This window comes from Nematostella vectensis, chromosome 10 (assembly GCF_932526225.1).
Source record: "Nematostella vectensis chromosome 10, jaNemVect1.1, whole genome shotgun sequence".
NCBI classification, from domain to species: Eukaryota; Metazoa; Cnidaria; class Anthozoa; order Actiniaria; family Edwardsiidae; genus Nematostella; species Nematostella vectensis.
Genome location: NC_064043.1, coordinates 11,250,002 through 11,267,312, shown reverse-complemented (window position 1 = coordinate 11,267,312; position 17,311 = coordinate 11,250,002). Strand labels below are relative to the sequence as shown.

The 17,311-nt window shown below is 39.3% G+C and overlaps 1 protein-coding gene across 2 annotated transcripts; it reads right to left on the bottom strand.

Annotated features, from left to right (window-relative positions):
• Nucleotides 1–291: 291 nt before the first annotated feature.
• LOC5519146 lies at nucleotides 292–17,217 on the bottom strand. Of its 2 annotated transcripts, XM_032363988.2 has the most exons (15): nucleotides 17,116–17,217; nucleotides 14,141–14,449; nucleotides 13,220–13,468; nucleotides 12,575–12,730; nucleotides 12,276–12,425; nucleotides 11,440–11,622; nucleotides 11,108–11,154; nucleotides 10,472–10,562; nucleotides 9,906–10,028; nucleotides 8,947–9,056; nucleotides 6,126–6,280; nucleotides 5,616–6,037; nucleotides 3,440–4,453; nucleotides 2,325–3,119; nucleotides 292–1,823 (listed from the first exon to the last, which is right to left on the bottom strand). In XM_032363988.2, exons 2-15 carry the CDS (start codon nucleotides 14,426–14,428, stop codon nucleotides 1,524–1,526), a joined length of 4,083 nt encoding a protein of 1,360 aa, XP_032219879.2. In that variant the 5' UTR covers nucleotides 14,429–14,449; nucleotides 17,116–17,217; the 3' UTR covers nucleotides 292–1,523. The 2 variants fall into 2 exon arrangements, with proteins under 2 accessions (XP_032219879.2, XP_048589202.1); XM_048733245.1 differs by lacking the exon at nucleotides 9,906–10,028.
• Nucleotides 17,218–17,311: the final 94 nt, after the last annotated feature.

Below are 17,311 nucleotides of genomic sequence, written 5' to 3'. Positions count from 1 at the left end.
AAGCGACATAGGAATTCCAGTAACTTAAATCAAACACTGGTGAGGAAGTAGCGTCTTGCTCAATGTCAAGAAACGCTTGCTATGCAGGCCATTATTAAACATGATACTGAAATTAGAACCCAATGCACCTGGGTTTAATACATTGGTTAAACGTCCCCCCGTTTATAAGATCCTTTACGGTACTCAATTTTTGGAGAAATCACAGCTTTGAGCGAAAGATGAAAATTGACATAATATTTGCACAATGATCGACTGCAGAACTGAGTATCACACTATTTGTTGGATTTCAAATATCTTTTTTCAATTTTTATTCTGCTTTTTCTATTCAAAATACAAAAAAAAAAAAAACTTAATCTAACCTTGTCTGGTACAATCCAGGTATGGATTACAGTGGACTTCACTCTCGTGTTAGGTTAATAAATAAACTCCAAACATAAAGAAGGCAATACAAAATAAAGTTGATAGTAAGCAACGCTGGAGGAATGAACCAAGAAATCCTCCCTCTAATTTGGCTGAAATGAGCCTTGACTTGCGATCCGTGATTATTTAATGCCGATTTAGACAGCACTATTTAGTCGTATACGACCTGCCTACGACATGTCATGGTTTACACTCGAGTTGTAAAGGTGTCGCATACAACCACAGACTTACCAACCTCACAGTCAGTCTCCACTCAACCCCAGTAGCTAGCTCGAATATTTTCACGACTGATCACCTCCTGTAATTGTCCTATAATTATCTCATATCCTAGAATAGAGGTCACAATAAACTGTCATTGCTTTGTGATGTGTATTTAATACAGAATAAGCGGTATGAGGGATTCCGCGTTACTTGATGCCTATAGAAGCTAGTCCGAGCTAGTTACTGGGATTGACTGGAGACTGACTGAGAGGTTGGTAAGCCTGTGATACAACTAAATTGTGCAACCTGGTCAAATTACGTTTCGTAATCTGAGCAAATACCCCGTTGCGCGCAAACGCGCAAAGGGCTTAAACTTAAGTGAGTTTCCATATTTCGTGTCTGCTCAATTAGCTTTTTTAAATTTTCATGCCCCAGGCGACGCGCTCATTCCGGTGAGGTTCTTACTTCAGAGTCCATTTTATCTCTAAATAAAAAAAAGCCTCTTAACAAAATGAAAGTAGTAAAAATCCTCCCATAACCATAACAAAAATTTTGAATGTAGTCAGTTATCATAGCTCCCCTTCCAACATGCCGCTAACAAAGTAATTATCGAAGTCCTCCTCGCTCGCCAATGGCCTAAGAGTAAGAGGAAACCAACGCTCGCAGGGTACACGTTTAGGTGAGTTGTTTTTTCATATTTTCCCTCCTAGAGGGGGTACTTATTAGGGGGACGCATTTATTCGAGCATACATCTAAAATATACCTTAAAACTGTTTGGATTTAGCAGTTTCTTTTTAAGCTACAAAATATTTACGATACAAACTGAAAGCGCAGGCGCCCTTTATTCCAGCTGCTCGGGCTCTCCTTGACTACAGACGAGCGCTTTGCCACCGAACACGACATCACACTGTGACCATCCCGCAGTACTTTCGAGCCAAGTCTCTTCTCAACACGGTTGAATGTAGTAGCGCTTGCCCCAGGTTCTCAAAAGTGGCGCTGGCGCCTTGGGTTTGATTCCACCGCTCAAGCATGCCATAGCAGCGTTCATAAAGTTTGGACTCGTCAGCTTTAAGTTGTTCTAGGATCGAGTCCTTGAGGCCTAGGGCGCGACCCAGACGCTCCCAGACGACACCGATGTCATCTGCTAACAGGACCAGGTCCTCGCGCGAAGGCTGGCCGGTCTTGGGGACGCATTCACACGTCTGCAACAAAAAAGAGCAGACCTTCACTCACGATGAGCTCCGGGGGATACGGAAGAAGCACCCAACTTGACTAGGAGGTCCGCCCAAATAAAGGGAGATAAAACCCCTCCTGTGAGCTAGAAAATATGGAAACAAACTTCCCGTTTAAAATAGCGCTTACAGACCCGTCATGGCACCACCTTTACGTTAAGAACTCAAATTGGGCTCGAAATGCTACATTCTATGCAACAAATAAAGCAGAAAGCACTGCACGATTAATTGGTAAAGGCTGTAGATTTTAATGTTGTCATCCATGGGGTGTTAAGGTGGTCAGTGGACCCTCAGATATCAGAACTTCTAAATCAATTTCCAGTAATTATCTTTCATTTATCACATAATCACGTTTAAACATATTGGGCAAAAGAGTATGGACTTTTTATTATTATTTCTCATGAAAGCTTTTTTTTTTTCAAGCTATTTCAAGGTTTTGATTCAACAAACAAACACCACCTCGGCTCTTACCTCGTCGACATGCTCATCATCAAACCATCGCTCTAGTCCAGGAGCCACGAGACGCGCCCTCTCAGAGACGTTCTCGCAGACCAGCGGTCTTTCCTCGACACTGATTACGTGACCACAACCCTCATCCGGGCACTCCACCTGACCATGCTCTTCGCACTCTTCAACAGCGCATGCGCAACACAGCACGCACAACTCAGTGCTCATGCGCTCGAGCCAGTCCCACTCACGTGACAGCTCACTAAGCGCGTCCTCAAGGAGCATGCGCACTTGTTTCGGTAAGCCTACGTTGCATGCTTGCCAAGCCGTGGGGGTTCCCGCCGTGAGTGTGGCCTTGACGTACCGTTTGCAGCACACGAGATACAAGTCAAAGTCTCGGCTGGGGCCGATAAAGAACCGGGCGCCATTACGGTGCAGCTTCGGCTTGTGTGAGAACCCGAGCTCCGAAAACTTGACGATGAGACGAGACACCAGCTGCGGGAACAAGCCATGTGGGACAAAGCCGTCCGGAAAGTGGATGAGCAGAGGACAGGGGTCCCCATCTTTAGGACAAGCTTTAGTCAGAGACTCGGGTGAGGAGGTGAGTTGAGCCGGGACGAAGTACTGCACGGATTGCTGGCTGTTTTCATCTGGTGCGTTAAGCCTGGCAATCAAACCGTAACGTTCCATCATGGATAAAAGATCCTGCTGCGCCTGGCTGTTACCAGGGACAATCTCGCCAAACACGTGATCTATCAGAGACTGGTGCAGGGTTCCCGTCTTCTCCAGGGTCTTCCAGTACTTTGCGTGCATAGGATCCTGCGGTAGCAAAAATCTTTGATAATTCAGATTCAAAAAGGTTACGCTCGAGATTTATTTGTTAATATATGTAACATTTACTTATTTACATTTAATTTAACACAAAACACGCTAAAAAGACTTAAAAGAAAGAAGAAGCTATAATATATATCAATAAGCAGATAAAAAGAAAAGAGAAAGAACTACACTTCAAAGATAAAGTTTAGGACGTCAAATAGAAACACTAGTCGCTACCAGAGTCTTAATGAACCATTTTCTGAGTATCTAGAAGTATCTATAGTCTTAAAATGAGTATCAATTTATTTAAATTGACATCTTACCATGTGGTCAAAGGTGCGTACTGTGATCAACTTCTTGAACAGATTAATCAGCCACTGACTCTGCAGCACTACCGTGCCCGCGTGCTTGACGATCACCCGCAGATCGTGGTAGAAGTTCAGCATGGTGTTAACCTCTTGGTCGTCTATGATAAAGCACTCGGTTTGCGCGATACGCCGCACTTCGCTCAGCGGTAAGAAGTACACATTGCGCTCTATCTGCTCAGCTATGGCCTTCTCGAAATTGAACCACTTGGCGGGTAGCGTCTCTCCCATGTACGGCTCTGACTCCAGCACATGAGCGATCTTAGTTTTTAGATCCTGTATTCCCTGGTCATCTGACGACTTGGTATTGTCTACCGAAAAGAACGGCCGAATCACGTGCTCGTCATATGTCTTACCACAAATTTCTTCGGCCAGGAGCGCGTGCGCCTGCTTGACTGGAACGCACGGTTGGTCAGCGTGTGTGCCGACTATGATTACAGGCGGGCGCAGATACTTTGTTTTAGTGGCGCGAGTTGTGCCTGTCTTGTCTGAAAGCAGCTCGGCCTCTTCATCTCGCTCCTCCAGGCTCTGGATGCAGTGGACCGTTACCAGCCACGAGATCAGGTTCTCCAGGTTCGTCTCATTGTTCGCGTTGTCCAGCTTGATATCAGCCACGCCCTGTCGCATGCAAGGCTCCGCCCTCTCGTTCAGGTTCTTGCTCAAGTTGTGCGTGAGGACGTAGACAGCTCTGGACGAAAAGAACACGGGATGCGTGGCATAGTACAAGTGTTGTCCTGCAAAGTCCCACACGTCCAGGACGGTCTCCTTTCGAGTCTCCATATGATCGCCATTCTTTTTTGCTAATAAAGAGCCTAATTCTTGTGAGACGAGGGCGACTAATTCCTCTGGCAAGGAAAGTTTTAAAGCAATGGTTTCTGTTTCTGTAATAAAAGAGTGTTCTTCAACATTTGGGACGGTTGAGTCGATGGGATCATCACTTTCAATCGATAATTGTTCCACGGACGTCGTCACCTGTCGAGAGAAATGTTCAATACTCAGACTTTAGTCTCTACCACACCGTCCAGCCATGTATAGCACTTTTCAGCAATCAATCAGAAGGCAGCATTCGTAACTATTAGCTTGATTTAAAAAAAAGACCATAGGCGACCCAGTAAAGGGACCAGAGCCTAAACTAGAACCGCCCACACCACCGTAGCCAAGCCTTTGTTTTTGTTTCCATTCAATAATGGAAGGTGTATGCTTTAAAATCTCGAAATAACCATCTAAAAACAAGGTTTATTACTTTATTAACCATCGAAAATAAAGCATTGGCTTCCCCAAATCAGCAGATGGAAATGGATACTTTTTTTACACTTGGTACTTTGCTAGGATGACTAAATTGCGGCTGACAGGAGTAAGTAAGCAGCTGCTTTGTCTCCTATTATCTTTGTTCTACAAAGGAGATCTTTTGTCTCTATTCTTCTCGTTCTTTGTGTCGAGGTGCGGATACTGTTCATTTGCCCAATCAAATTGCAGCTTGTAAGAGCTGCGTACTGACCCTCGAGGTGCGGATATTGTTCATTTGCCCAATCAAATTGCAGCTTGTAAGAGCTGCGTACTGACCCGCTGACAGAGGCTGTTTAGCAATTAATCTTCCAGCCCGAACTGGCTCTTAGTCAATGGCTTCCAATCAGAATGAAGCAGTGATGGGGTAACCCCCTTACCAGACGCCAGTAACCAACCACCGCATAGGTCAGGGCCCTAACAAGAAAGCAATATCTCGCTCCAGCATGCACAAACCTTACCAAGAAGCGAATAGCCCATTCTGTAGCATAGCCCAGTCCACCGACAAGAGGTCAATAGAAAAGCCTAGAATAGCATAGACCACTAACAAGAGGTCAATAGCCAAGCCTAGCATAGCACAGTCCCCTAACAAGAGGTCATTAGCAAGGCTTAAATAGCAAAGGTTCCTACAAAAGGTCAATAGCACAGTCCCTTTACAAAAGTTCAATAACCCAGCCTAGCATAGCACAGTCCCCTAACAAGAAGCTAATAGCCCAGCCTAACATAGCATAGGTCCATAACATAAGGTCGATCCCGCAGTCCCCTAAAAAGGTCAATAGCCCACTGCACCATAGCCAAGGCCCTTTACTTTAAGTCAATAGCCAACCACATAACCAAGCCCGTTAATTACCGTTTCTACAAGTGATGCATCTGCTAAATCTTGCCGTTGAGCTAAACTGGCGATAGCCTTAACATCGGGCATGTCTTGGGATGCCTGGCCCCGGAATAACTCTTCAGCAATCAGCCTAGCGAGCGCGCGTACTGATTGGTTGTTTGAATTTCCAGCTTTATCACTGTCACATAACCGTTGCCAGCGGCTGACTTGCTCGACATCCACCTCAAATGTAGATGGATCCACCTCGATTCCCTCGGTGCTAACTTCACCTGGGTCAAATGGAATTCCGAGCAGAGACTTTTTCAGACTCGTCTTTCCCGCGCGATCTTGACCAATCAGCATGATTCGCCCGCGATACACCTGGACCTTGCCTTCCAGCAGCGCGTTTCGGTACGCATGCTCAGCCTCAGGCCCTCGCGCCAAGATTTCCGCAGGGACTAAGAAAACGACGATGTTGTCAGCTTGAATGCTAGTCTTGGAGCAAATTTTTTTTATCACACAAGGGTAGTTTTTTTAGCTGCTTACCCCGATCGTCTTGTATGCTACTTGGAAGTTTATCCGTGGTTTGTGTGTGGCTTGTATGAAAGCACCCAAAGGTCCCATCGTTCTTCTGCCCAACCCACAGATCCGCTACAGAAGAAACCGCGGTGTCCACATCCACGCTGACTGCCTCAATGAACCTGAACCCAAAAAACCGAAAACTTCAGAAAATTGAACAACCCTTACCATAAAAAACGAAAACTTCAGAAAACTGAACAACCCTTACCATAAAAAACAAACATTTTATAAAACTGGACAACCCTTACCATAAAAAACGAAAACTTCAGTAAACTGAATAACCCTTACCATAAAAAACGAAAACTTCAGAAAACTGAATAACCCTTGCCATAAAAAACGAAAACTTCAGAAAACTGAATAACCCTTACCATAAAAAACGAAAACTTCAGTAAACTGAATAACCCTTACCATAAAAAACGAAAACTTCAGCAAACTGAACAACCCTTACCATAAAAAACGAAAACTTCAGAAAACTGAATAACCTTTACCATAAAAAACGAAAACTTCAGAAAACTGAACAACCCTTACCATAAAAAACGAAAACTTCAGAAAACTGAACAACCCTTACCATAAAAAACAAAAACTTTAGAAAACTGAAAAACCCTTACCATAAAAAACGAAAACTTCAGAAAACTGAATAATCCTTACCATAAAAAACGAAAACTTCAGAAAACTGAATAACCCTTACCATAAAAAACGAAAACTTCAGAAAACTGAATAACCCTTGCCATAAAAAACGAAAACTTCAGAAAACTGAATAAACCTTACCATAAAAAACGAAAACTTCAGAAAACTGAACAACCCTTACCATAAAAAACGAAAACTTCAGAAAACTGAACAACCCTTGCCATAAAAAACGAAAACTTCAGAAAACTGAACAACCCTTACCATAAAAAACGAAAACTTCAGAAAACTGAATAACCCTTACCATAAAAAACGAAAACTTCAGAAAACTTAATAACCCTTACCATAAAAAACGAAAACTTCAGTAAACTGAATAACCCTTACCATAAAAAACGAAAACTTCAGCAAACTGAACAACCCTTACCATAAAAAACGAAAACTTCAGAAAACTGAATAACCTTTACCATAAAAAACGAAAACTTCAGAAAACTGAACAACCCTTACCATAAAAAACGAAAACTTCAGAAAACTGAACAACCCTTACCATAAAAAACAAAAACTTTAGAAAACTGAAAAACCCTTACCATAAAAAACGAAAACTTCAGAAAACTGAATAACCCTTACCATAAAAAACGAAAACTTCAGAAAACTGAATAACCCTTACCATAAAAAACGAAAACTTCAGAAAACTGAATAACCCTTGCCATAAAAAACGAAAACTTCAGAAAACTGAATAAACCTTACCATAAAAAACGAAAACTTCAGAAAACTGAACAACCCTTACCATAAAAAACGAAAACTTCAGAAAACTGAACAACCCTTGCCATAAAAAACGAAAACTTCAGAAAACTGAACAACCCTTACCATAAAAAACGAAAACTTCAGAAAACTGAATAACCCTTACCATAAAAAACGAAAACTTCAGAAAACTTAATAACCCTTACCATAAAAAACGAAAACTTCAGTAAACTGAATAACCCTAAACCACAAAAAACAAAAATTTCATAAAACTGGATAACCCTTACCATAAAAAACGAAAACTTCAGTAAACTGAATAACCCTAAACCACAAAAAACAAAAATTTCAGAAAACTGAACAACCCTTACCATAAAAAACGAAAACTTCAGAAAACTGAATAACCCTTACCATAAAAAAACGAAAACTTCAGAAAACTGAATAACCCTTACCATAAAAAACGAAAACTCCAGAAAACTAAATAACCCTAAACGAAATAGAGAAAACTGAAAAACCTGAACCACAAAAAAACCCGAATACTTCAGAAAACTGAATAACCCTGGACCACAAACAAAAAACGCATTTGCAACCGAAATTTGCAACGCATAACAGTTTTGATATAGAAGTATCTTTGCCCCAAAGCCAAACAAGACAGCTTCCAGGTCAAAGGAACCTAGAATAAGCCAGAAAACTATTTTTGAATACGGTTGGGTGGCGGCAAAAATGTTCCACATTGGAGATTATGAGGCCATACACTATGAATTTGCTTTCTCGCTCAGTAAAACACAAACAAGAAATTATGAAATTAAATCAACCTTAGCGTGCAAACACACAGCATTTATTATGCCCCATAAACTGAATGATGCCCTAGGGCACTCTCCAGATGTGAAAAAGCTGTAATTTTTAAGCAAATCACAAGCAAAACTGTGTCACCAACAGGCTGTAACAGTGCCGTCGTTAGACAGAAGAGACACCGCAGTGCATGTTGGAAACTTCAAAACATAAAGTCTTTGGTCAGCGGTAGCTTAACTTGACCGGTATTGTGGAACTTGAAATTGAAGGGGGGGGGGGGGGGGGGGGAGAGGTTCAGTCTGTTTTTCTTACAATTTTGTTCAAAAGTACTCAGTAGTGAATAGGTTAAATCGCATTTTAAATCGCAGGAAAAACTGTTTAACAAAAATAAGCACCAGAATCAAATGCTTATTTTGAATCTTTTTTCCCCACCAATTTATATAAAATCACATAAAATATATTAAATATAAATATATTGACGTAATATATCAACGCTCTATCTCCACGGTGTTTATCTATCTAGTTATCTAATTCTACTTTGTGCAGGACTCCCCACCACTTATGCTCGCATTGTCTTCTTCTTTGGCTAGCCTAGAACAATTACTTTATAATTATCTTATATTATTTCATACAATACCAAGATGGATCTTCAGATAAAACCGTTATCTCTTCTCCTTTCTTGAGATTCATTTCAATTGGCGTGTGAGATGTGTAATCTTCTTTGACGGTCAGTACTGTGAATTTGATCTGAAACAAGACACCGTTACTTATAAGAACGATAGCAAAGAAGAGCTAAGTCTTATTCGATTACTATCTTCTCCGGGTGAGGAAAAGCGTAATAAAAGCGTATGGTCGATTACTTTCCTTCAAGGGTGGGGGAAGGGTTATAACAACTTATGGTATTACTGAGGCAAGGTTGGTGGTTGCCCTTCTGGGGTGGGGTGAGGGGTTTTAAGAGCTTATAGTATTATTGAGGCAAGGATGATTACTGCCCTTCTATGGTGGGGTGAGGGGTTTAAAAACTTATGGTATCAGTGAAGCAAGATTGATAACAATACTTCCAGGGTGAGGGATAATAGGAGCTTGACACCTCAACCAGCCTGTACCAGCCTGGAGAAGTGCCCACAACCCCTAAAAAATGATGCACAAAAAAAAAAACACACAACAATACTCAGGCATCGGATAAATGGTCTTTGAAGTTATGCATCCAACCAAGGTGATAGCAACTACTTTTCAGCCAAATAATAGCTCAGGTTCTTTGACACATTTCGAACGGACAAGCAAAAACAACAGAATCGACCCTCTCAACAAAACACTCAAATTACCACACAAGGGAGAGAGATCAGCATACACTGGACCGCAAAGCACTGTTGGAAAGATAGGATACCGCTGACTAGGTGCAGTGGTGTTTGACTTTGACGGGCTGTAAAAACGGTGGAGGGGGTATCTGTTTTTGGTCTTTTTTTTTTTTTTTTTGAAATTCAGCTAAAAAAATAGCCAGAAGTCAATTGATTAATGTATCAGCTAGAGAAAAGAAAATTACTGCACCCGAGGTAAGGGTAATGAGCTTGTACAGTAGAAGAGTAGGTTGGATACCTGCTCCAGCATAAGAAGAACTTCTTTAATGGACATCTGCTTGTTATCCACAGGAGATATACAGATTTGGCAGACTTCTACTATCTTTTTTGGGGCATCAAATTGTTGCCAGTCCTGGCCAAACTAGACAAAAACACATTATTAAAATCACTAGGGAAATACTTGAAAACACTTTTTAATGTACTCAGAATAGGTAGAGGGAGTTAAGGGGCCAGTCACCCCCTGGCTAACAACGGCTAACACACTGCCACAATCACTGATGAGCCATGGCTCACTAGAAAGTGTTGTGTGCATACGAAAATTTTATTCTGTGATCTGTGCAATACAAATGTATTATCAATATTGTTATATGTTGTTGTTTTGTTGCTGTTGTTATTGTTTTTGTTGTTCTTATTGCTGTTGCTCTTGTTGTTGTGATTTTAATTGTTATTAAATAATTAAGCGAAAACAAGTGATAATTTCAACAATGTGAATTTTACATTCACAAATGTGTCCATTTTACAGTGTTAAATACAAGTCCACTGCTTAAATAAACCTTACCCAAAATTCCAAATCACTAGACATACCAGTTTATAGCTTCTTTGTAAAGTTGGCAGGTTCTGGAACAAGTCCAGTAACAGGTGGCCATAGCGGTAAACAGCAGATGTTGATTTCTCACTGGTGAGGAAGGTATATCAGACACAAGATTTAATAGAATCAAAAAGCCCAAACTGTCGCGATCTCGTACCAGAACAATGAATACAATACACCAAAAGCTGGAAATCGACCCTGCCTAGTAATAATAATAAGGCAGAGTCGATTTCCAGTTTTTGGTATATTTTAGACACAAGATTTAATTTATATTTGTACATTAAAATTCATATAAACCAGCATTCAATGACAGGTAATGTATTTTTTATTTTTTTAAGGTGGGGGGGGGGGGGAGGGAATACACCGTCAAAGGTATCATATGGAAAAAACTGTTATCTTTATTGCAGCCAAGGTGGTGTCAGCCTACATTCCCCTTCCCCTCCCCTCCTAGCTGTGCACCTTTTTATGGTTGTGTAGCCAGGATTTGCAGAGGGGAGAGTTATGTGGGTATAGGAATTATGCAAGAGTATGCTACAATCTGTCAATTAGAAAATAATGATTTGGCATCTTGAGGGAGTGCTGCTATAGACGGGGATGGGGGGTATCCCTTGTTTGCACCCCTAGCTAGTTACCTTGTATCAAAATTGAGAAGGCTTCTTTGGAAGCCACCAAACTTGATCTTCAATCAAAGAAATCATGTATAAATAAATTTTATTGTAAATACACATTAAAAATGATAAATAAAAGAGTGTAGCACAAAACAAAACATTTTTTTAAATGCTAAAAAAAAATTAAGAAAACTCCTTGAAGGAGAATAAAACATCCATCACAGAAAGAGAAAAAAACAAACATTAAGTGAGGAAAAATGCCCTATAATCATACATCTGTTTTAATATCATACATCTGTTTCACTTTCAATGTTCAGGTTATATATTACTCTGCACTTTAATTAATCTGAACTTACTTTTTGGTTATCAAAAACAAAGAAAGAATGGTGTCCAATGAAGAATGCTTTAAAGCCATTTTCCTCCAAGTAGACCAGAGCAGCTGCAATTTGACAGGCAATGGAATGGACTGCTCGGACTGTTGTGATTTCTTGACGAGAAGAACACTCAAGCAAACTTCCCCTATTAGCATACTCTAGAACCTGTTCAAAAAGATAAGAGTGTCTAGCTGAACATTAAGACAATTAACAATTAAGTGCTGTTACTTGCTGCTACCACTGCACATTTACCACCAAATAAAAAACAGCTTTTCTGTGTAGGTTGCAACTTTACTCAGGCAGATTCCAAAGAGCCTACCCTTCACAATCGTATTTACCCATCATCACCCCTAACAAAACTAGAAAATATGTCATTGGTCCACAAATCTTCTAGTTCCAAAGAGTGCACAGTTAATGTTCTACACATTTTGTGAAAATGTGTAAAAATTGAATAAGACCCCAGGGGATAGGGGTGGGCTATACATGCCTGTGTGAGAATGCTTGAGATCTGAAACAAGTTTCCTATGATGTCACAAAATCTTAACCCTTATCAACCACAGAAAACCTGATTAGACCATTTTGTACTCGTCTAAGGTTCAATGAAAGGGACCAATCATATTAAAAATTGAAATAAATTATCAATTTGTAAAGACCATTTGCATCATATGTTATGACATAATTTGCATCATATTCCATGAATATTATGATATTTGCCCTATATGACCGTATAAAATATATTTTATGAAATCATCTGGCAATATTATTAAATCATCTATGCATTTATTATGAAATCATCTATACAAGAAGTGCCTCCTTACCAATGCAACTGAATGTGCATATGGCCCAAAGACCACCACCCCGTACAGCTGTAGAATATTTTCATGGTGCAATTTAGCCAGCCATTTTGCCTCTTCTAGAAATCGGTCTTCTTGTCCAAAGTCTTCCGCATACCTCACACATACGTCAACCTAGATAACAGGTAGAGCACAATCTTTACAAAATTACCTGAGGTAACCTAAAAAATACTTAAAACATTTACTTGCAACCAACTTATAGGGTAGTAACCCTAAACCAGACCTCTTTTACATCAACCTCTGAAAAAATGAACATTCACTACCGTAGTTCCATTTGGTCTTCTCCATTCAGCTTTGTAGACAGTTCCACAACATGAACTTTTGTGGGCGATTCTAGTACGAACTATGATGTCTTCCCGCTCAATTATCTTGATTCCATGTGTCAGCAAGAACCCTCTGTATGCATTTGCTTCAATACCCTGATAAAAAAAGGTAATAATTACCTAGCAGTCTTATATGCAAAACATGTAAGGCACATTGCATGATTCCAGGAATGATCATCCCCCTACTGGAATCCAAACTATAAAAGGGTTGGGGGCTGTTACAGTGCCAAGAAAAAAAAATATATCCCTTTTTTGGATCATGCAATGTGAATTCATAGACAACACCTTTACGCTTTTCCTAGATTTTAAGCTCTTCAAATGCAATTATTCAGCTAGTTATGCAAGCATCAAAATGCTGTTAATAACTTCATTTAGGAGGTGACATGTATACAGTCTGTATGAGCAACTCTTGTTCTAGTGTGTCATCTATAACCCTTGCACCACCATTTCTCTGTAGAAAGTCCAGATTATGTACAAATTAAAATCTGTTTCTGGAACCGCTTGCCCATAGTTTCAAATGTTCTTGAAAGAATATAGGGGAATAAGTGTTCATAATAAATCATATGAAGCTAATTATCAACTCACCATCGAGTTGATGATCCTCTGATAGTCAGTAATAGTTGACTGCTGTAAAATATTTTGCAGCTTCGGTTGGGTGCGTTTGTAGCCTAGAGGGTTAGCGTTTCTGAGTTGGTTAGTTAGAACTAGTTGTTCTAGCTGTTCTAGCGACCAAGTATTATAATCATAGCACAAGATGTTGAAGCACTCCTGCAGGTCATTGTAGACAAGAAGCAGGTAGAGTTGTTCCTGGCTACTAAATGCAGTTTTCCTTATCTGTAAAATGTGATAACAAGAAAAAATGATATTACATCAGCACACATTTTTTTGAATAATAAATTAAAATATAATATAACACTGATGTATTTGCAGTGCTAATAGTAAGGTTATCACTTTTTATAGTTATTTTATTATAGTATAGGGCAACTCATAACATTACTTTTTGATGAAGAAAGTTTACAGTTTTCAGGAATGTTTTAAGGCATCCACCAGCAATCAAACAAAATAATTTGTTTCAAATACAACAAGCCATACAAGACATTGACCACTCAAAAATTGTTACAGACAACTTCTTTTTATTTTGCAGGTCTCCACCTAACTCCTCCCATTCCATTCCATAAATAGCCTCTTTCAGCTTCCATTTTGTCATCCTAGCAAAGTACCAAGTGCGAAAAATCATCCATTCCCATCGGCTGATTTGGGGAAGCCAATGCAATATTTTCATTTGAATTTGGTACAGTAAGTGAAGTATTAAACTTTGTTTTTAGATCGTTATTTTAAGATTATAGCACATTATGTAGCTTCTGATATTAAAAATAAAAACAATTACAAAGGTGTGGTTGGCAATTATCTGCAATTATGCAAATTTCGAAATTTTTACAATGCTAGTACCAATTGACCTGGATTCAGGTTTATCAACCCTGTCACAAAATTAACCAGCCAGCTTACCTGACTAATCGCTAATGTAACCTGATCTTCTGAATAAGACAATTCACCCATGTCTCTGGTTGTGTACTCCATTGTTTTTGGCTTGTACTCTCTATCGATGTTGTGGCTTCCCTGGGTGTCCAAGTTGTTGTAGGGTGCCTGCCGTGATAGATGGTCAAGTGTTGGTAACCTGGTCTCAGATGGTGAGTCTATATTGTGGCTTCCATGCACCCCGGTCCAGTCATCTACAGCTTCTTCCGATGAAACATTATCTGGTGGTTTTTGGTTTTTGGACAACGCTTCTGACATGACATTTTACTACTTTTTCACCTGAAAAAAAGATGAATTATATTTTACCATTAAATGGGGTAAAGACCTCAAATATTCAATATCTATCTATGCAATTTGTCATAAATAAAAACAAAAAGAAAAGGGAATTTACGGCTAAAGTACTACCCCTATCGTGTAAAAGTTGCACCATAATAGATGCTGGCCTCTTGATTGAGATGATTAGTCATAAAACTGAAACTTAAAAAAAATGTTAAGACAAGTTCCAACAGAATATGGAGCAGTTTTTTTATCAATGGGCATCATCTTTATTTGAAGCTGATGAAATTTAGTTTTAATTATCCAAAAAGCACTGTTTTTCTCTAATTTTCGGTGTCAATTTAAAACCAATAGCATTTCTCACATAATTTCTCAAACTTTGAACCTTTTTTTCACGGCAGAGCAAGCCCATAGTTATAACCTAAAGCTATATGTAAAACTATTAATATTATTTTGGTACATTTTTGGCGGGTTGATTGCTCGAAGTTCTAATGAAACCTCTCTTAAATAGCTTACAGCAAAGAACTACTGCTAAATGCCTTACTTACAGTAGTGGCTTTGAAGTGTATTTCATTATTAATTTAATAGGTAATTATTTTCTAATTTTTTCATTACTGTTGTCACCTAAGGTTGACTCTATGACTGCTTCTTGCTCAATAGAAGTAATCAATACAGCAAAGTGGATTTTTAAGACTGGAAATTGGTGGCCATTGGCAACTAATAGATATGTCTGCTAACTCATTAAAGGGAGCCCCGCAACCTACTCATTGTTATTGTTCTCATCAAGAAAAAGTATAGAATAATTCACATAAAGACACTTTTACCAACTTTTCTACACTTTTTACAGTTAGGGGATGTAAATGTAGAAGAATATATAGTAGTTTTTGATTTTGCAAAATGTTTTGAATTTTGTTGGCAAAGAAAATGGCCACCAAAGCAATGCATCATGGGTAGGTTGCGGGGCTTCCTTTAACAAAGTGTACAAAGCATAAAGTATGGTATCCAAAATTTCCAACAGTGCTTTGCAGTCCCATATCTAATCTCACATCGTTGTACTCAACCAACTGGCCCCTGGCTATTTTTTAGCTGAATTTCCCAAAAAAAGACAGCTGTCATGTGACACACTTGCTGTACCTAGTCAGCGGTATCCAAGCTTTCCAACAGTGCTTTGCAGTCCCATATCTAATCTCACATTGTTGTGCTTCACCTAGCATAATCACAGCTGTCGACTCACCCACATTAGGCGGGTGTTGCAAGATTTTGGACATTATTATACATTCTCTGGATTCACCCGCATTGGCTCTCTCTGGTTTTTACACATATTTACTGTATTTCACCCGATTTCACAAGATAAATGACCAAGTTGGGTTACACTTAATTTTTGCATCACTTTAATTTCGTGAATTTTGCGATTTTGAAAAATTCTTGAAAACAAAGTGACGCGAAAATAATGTGTAGCGAAAATTGGGATGCGTGAAAGTTAAGTGAGTACAAAAAAAACCTTTCTCAGAAATATTAACCGTGTAATAAGCTTTATAGAAACACCTTGTCTATTTAGTCCCATAATGTAAAATCAAAAAGCCCAAACTGTCGCGATCTCGTACCAGAACAAAGAATACAATACACCAAAAACTGGAAATCGACTCTGCCAAATTTTCGTCTTTAATAAGACTTCTTCAGGGCAGACTGAAGTCTGAAGTCTGAAGACTGAGTCTGCCCTGAAGAAGTCTTATTAAAGATGAAAATTTGGCAGAGTCGATTTCCAGTTTTTGGTGTATTGTAGTCCCATAATGTACATATAGTACATTAAGGGGTTGAGATGGACAATTCTGAACTGTATTTATAGATTTTTGTGGATCTAAATTTACCTGACGCATGCTTAGTTCTAATTTCACCTGTTTTGCTTGATGTTATTGTCCCCAAGTCGCAAAATCAGGAAAATAAAGTGACCTGCTTTTTTTACGAAAATAGCAAAGCCGCAAAAATAAAGTGTCCTGAAATATTGCCTTCTAAAAATTGAGCAATTTTGATGTTGCAAAAATTAAAGCCGCATTGTCACCAGTTTACTTCCGGAGGTCCAACGGAAACCTCAACAGTTAAAAGACAAAAGAATCTATTCAAATCCGAGATATTTAACAGGCCATCTGCTCTAAATTATCAATCACATCCTTAAAAGAAACTTTCAATAAACACACTGCTTTCAATATTTTGAAATATTTTTCGTGTTTTCCACTAATACGTTGGAGATCGTTACGTAATCAACCGGAAGTAAACTGGTGACAATGCGGCTTTAATTGTTATAAGGTAGTTATCATTTGAAACCCCCACCCCTACGGTCCCGGGGAAAAGTGGGGTTCACGTGGGGGTTATTGTAGGGTCAGTCATTTCTATTCCATGACTGCGAAACCCCCCTTGGCAAACATTCCTGGTTACTCGACTGGGTCTTCACAACATAATTTCTAATGAACATGGCATCTGATAAAATGAAACGAAATTGTATGGCTTGTATGGCTCAAGTAAGCTAAGCTTACAGGTCCGTCTGATGTCGTGTAAAGTTGTCTATTCAAATATCAAGCGTGAAGGCTGTATTTAAACTTTTTTGGATTAAAAGTGCATCTAGCTAGAGTCAAATAAGTGGTATAGCATATTTTGTTCGTTGGTTTACTCACCCAAGGGAATATTTTCATACAAAAGAAAGGAGAACTATGAAGGCATCCCCAGATGGAGTCTTCGAAGGAAACTCTACATCGCCAGGCCACTAAGCAGGAAACATTTTTTTGTCAATCAAAAGAATAAAAAACGAAAAAATCACCAAGTATCCTAAAAGGAAGGAAACCACGTTAGTTATCATTGTTTACTTGAATT